The 4011-nt window shown below is 39.4% G+C and overlaps 1 protein-coding gene across 4 annotated transcripts; it reads right to left on the bottom strand.

Annotated features, from left to right (window-relative positions):
• Positions 1–669: 669 nt before the first annotated feature.
• Positions 670–4005, bottom strand: LOC125614973 (zinc finger protein 699-like). Of its 4 annotated transcripts, none has more exons than XR_007345543.1 (3): positions 3303–4005; positions 3108–3160; positions 670–1596 (listed from the first exon to the last, which is right to left on the bottom strand). XR_007345543.1 is itself a non-coding variant. In XM_048797795.1 (3 exons), the coding sequence occupies exons 1-3, from the start codon at positions 3421–3423 to the stop codon at positions 1328–1330; spliced, it is 357 nt and encodes a 118-aa protein (XP_048653752.1). In that variant the 5' UTR covers positions 3424–4005; the 3' UTR covers positions 670–1327. The 4 variants fall into 4 exon arrangements, 1 of the variants encoding a protein (XP_048653752.1); XM_048797795.1 differs by having other exon boundaries at positions 670–1510; XR_007345541.1 differs by having other exon boundaries at positions 675–2518.
• Between the last annotated feature and the right edge of the window lie 6 nt (positions 4006–4011).

The following is a 4011-nucleotide window of genomic DNA, read 5'->3' as shown; positions in this document are numbered from 1 at the left end:
CAAAGCCATACAATGTACAACACCACAAATGAACCTTAATATAGGCTATGGACTCTAGTGAATGATGAAGATGTGTCAATGTACGTTCATCATTTGTAAACTAAACATGGACCATTCTGGTGGAAGATGTTCATAGTGAAAGAGGCTGTCAGTGTTGTGAGGATAGTAGTTGTTAGAAATCTCTCTACCTTCCACTTAATTTTGCTTTCAAACTGAAACTGCTCTAAAAATTAAAGCCTGTTACTCTGGGGCATGGTGGTGCACACCTATAACTCCAGCTATTCAGGAGGCTGAGGCAGAAGATCCCAAATTTGAAGCCAACTTGGGCAACTTAGCAAGGCCTTTTCTCAAAATAAAAAAGAGCTGGGGATTTAGCTGAATGGTAGAGAGCCCCTAGGTTAAATGTTCAGTACCACATAAATACACACATACATACATACATATGTGCATATGTACAAATGTACATACACATACATTTTTTTAAAGCCTATTTTGAAAATGTTCACCCATACTCAGAATGTTGCCTTATATGGAAACAAGGTCTTTGTCAATATAGTAAAATTAAGATGAGGTTATTCTGGATTAATATGGACCCTAAATCCAATGACTGATGTCCCTATATGGACAAAGATTAGAAACAGGTACACAGGGAAGGTAATGCTGGAGTGATACATCTATAAACAAAAAGGACTACTAGCAACCAACAGAAGCTAGAAAGAGACAGGGAGGGACTTTTTCCTTAGAGCCTTTAGAAAGAATACAGCTCTGCTGACACCTGGTTTCACACTCCCAGATGCCAGAAATATGAAAGAATAAAAATTTCTATCTTTTTACCCAACAGTTTATGGTACTTGTTCATAGAGAGCCTAAGAAATCAATATAATCTACCCCATAGACTCATCTCTAAATCATCCAAAAAGCACAAATTCTCGAATAGGTACTTTCTAATAGCCTCTTACTAAGATGCCCCTCGACTCCCCATGGGTATGTTCTCCCATGACTGCAAAATAAACCCCGCTTGTTTAACTTCCAGGTGTGCTCCTGGTGGTCTCTGGGTAAAGGGCATTCACAGCAGTAGAATCTTCAAAGGTCTCAAATCACAAACTCTCCCTGTGCCCCAGAGAAGCCCCTCAATCCCCACACATTCAATACTTAATAAGCCTCAAGACTTTCAACCACAAAACGAAAAGAAAAAACAAGTTTAATATGCCCGTGTTCATTTTCATGAAGAATCCTCCAAATCTTAAGCACCCTGTGGTCAGTGACCATGTTTGTCTTATTTACCAAGTACTCCCACTCCTCAGCACAGATCCTGGAATAAGGTCAACTAGTAGATAAAATTGTTTTCGAAACCACTACATGAACCAACGTTGCCAATCTTACCTAGTGAGACCAGGTTCTGGAACGTTTCCAGCATCACATCTCTGTAGAGGTTCCTCTGAGCAAGATCCAGCAAAGCCCACTCCTGCTGGGTAAAGTCCACAGCCACATCCTCAAAGGTCACCGAGTCCTAAAAGATGCCACAAATTCTCTTCAGAAAGGTACAATTCCTCCAGTGTGTGTGAGATGATGGGTGAGGCTGACAGCACTGGGGACCTGAGAATCAATTCAGGGGAGGTTCAGAAGATTCTGTGGACTCCCCAAGTCTATGGCAGGACTCCGTCAGCAGATCTCTTTCCCATTCTACACACACATACTTAATGACTGAACAAATCCTGTCTAAAAGCCAAAATACTTCTAAAATACTACATTAGTCTCTTTGCAGTTGATGGTAATGAAATAAGAAAAGAAAAAATCAAAGTTATTTTCCTTCGAACCTGCACAGAACACTGGATATTAGGTATGTGGGTAATTTTCCACACACATCAAGCAGTTCTCCAACAGACACTAGCTAGGTTTCCTGTTATTCAATAACATTCTTACACTATCTACATGGACAGCTTCATTCCACAGGTTGAGGGCTCAGTCCCACAAAACTTCCCCATACTTCAAACAACATAACAACTAGTACATTGTCATTTATACTTCTAACCAAATGGCTACATCTCAGGGTCCACACTGTACCCTCCCTCAGTTGGGTAATATGCTGGGATGGCTTACAGAATCTCAGCAAACACTTCCTTGTGCTTATGGTTTGTTATAAATACAAAGAACTATCCAGATAAAGAAATATATATGGCATAGCAGGGTAGGAAAAGCTGCAGAACTTCCATGCCTATTGGGGTGCCTCGTACCAGGAACCTCTATATATTCAGCTATACAGAAGCTCCCTAAATTCATTCTTTTTGGGTTCTCACAGAGGCTTTACTAGAAAGCATGGCTGATTTAAATTAGCAATTTAAATAATCAATTTAACCTTCAGTACCTCTCAACTTCAAGGTTAGGGGATAGGGCTGAAGAGTCAAGCATACCTTAGTTCTTCTGGACCAGCAGTCATCCTGAGGCTATCTGTCCTGGTCACTAGTCATCATACAAAGCTACTCTTATCATTCCAGTCATCTGAAGGCTTTTAGGAACTCTATGCCAGGATATGGGACCAAGACCACATATTGGACAATATCATATTATTCCTTATTCAGAAATTCTTCCTTATTCAAGAATAACTTCACCTGCTACTTTATTCCTATTAAGGCATTGAGCACAACATCAAACTCAGGTTTAAATCTTGATGAGGTTTTAATGAATGAAAACACAGAGAGTAAATGGGAACTTTTCCTCTCCCCCCTCCCCCCCAACAATCCTGAGAGGCCCAAGAGCCTGCACATCTTTCAAGTCAGGCCCACAGCTGGCTCTGTTTTATAATATTGTGGCCTGGGCTCACCAAACTATGGCACATGCACTTACTCTAGCCTATCACCTACTTAAGTAAGTAAAGTTTTATTGCAATACAATAAAACATTTTTTTATGTTCCTCTATGAATATTTTTTGTATAAAAATGACAATTTCCTTGTAATAGAAATTCTATGACCTTCAAAACCTAATACTTACCATGTGATCCAAAAAAAAAAAAAAAGAAGAAGCAGATTGCTAACCTGTGCTCTAAAATAGCAGCAGGAAATCAAATGAAATAGAAATATTCTTTTAGAGCATTATACCTTTTACTTACCTGCATCATACTTTTCTGTAATCCAACACTTATTCTTTCTTCCTCCATGTCACCTTCATAAAGAAAAGTAAGACACTGAGAAGTTATAGGTAAGACAGAAGCTGACAAGGGAATCCAACCCTCCAGAGAATTCCCATACTCATGAGCCTGGATATTGTAGCACATCAATTACCAGTGACAACTCAAAACACATACCATGACTCCCAAGTAAATACAAACTGAACTTGTGTGAAACTGGAACAATCCTTTCTCCCCTAGAGATACAAAACAACACTCTTATCCTTGTCAATGATACAAAAGAGGCTAATAGTAACATTTCATTAGTAAATTAACTCACATTTTAAGAATATCTGGCTGTCCATTTCCCCATAACAAAAAGCATAAAATGTATCAAGTGGTGCCTTCAACCCTAAGAATATATATTCCCTGACTCATATCTAAGAAAGCACTAATTTATTTAAACACTAGGCTTCTTGGGGCTCCTTGACCAACATTTTTACTTGTTTACCATTTTATAGGATAATAGGCATTACTACAAAGCCCTGAACACTGCTGTTATCCCAATCCCACACAATGGGCTCCAAAAAACCTAATTTCTGAGAAACAGAATCAAGCTTTCTGTTATGGTTTGAATCTGGGATGTCTTTCAAAGCCTCGTGTGTTGAAGGCTTGGTCTCCAGTGCTGTAGTGTTCAGAGTTTGGGCTTGGGGGAAGCGATTGGATTATAAGGGGTCTGACTTCATTGGTGGATTAATCCATTTTATAGATTAAGAGTCTGAATGGACTACTGGGAGGTAACAGGAACTATAAGAGGTAGAATCTAGAAGAGATGAGAGAGGAAAATGAAGAAGTAGTAGAGGTGGTGGAGGTGGTGGTGGATGGTGATAGTATTGGTAGAAGAGGA

Source organism: Marmota marmota, unplaced genomic scaffold (genome assembly GCF_001458135.2).
Source record: "Marmota marmota marmota unplaced genomic scaffold, marMar, whole genome shotgun sequence".
NCBI classification, from domain to species: domain Eukaryota; kingdom Metazoa; phylum Chordata; class Mammalia; order Rodentia; family Sciuridae; genus Marmota; species Marmota marmota.
Note: the sequence above shows the minus strand (reverse complement) of the source record. Positions and strands in the feature narration are given on the sequence as shown.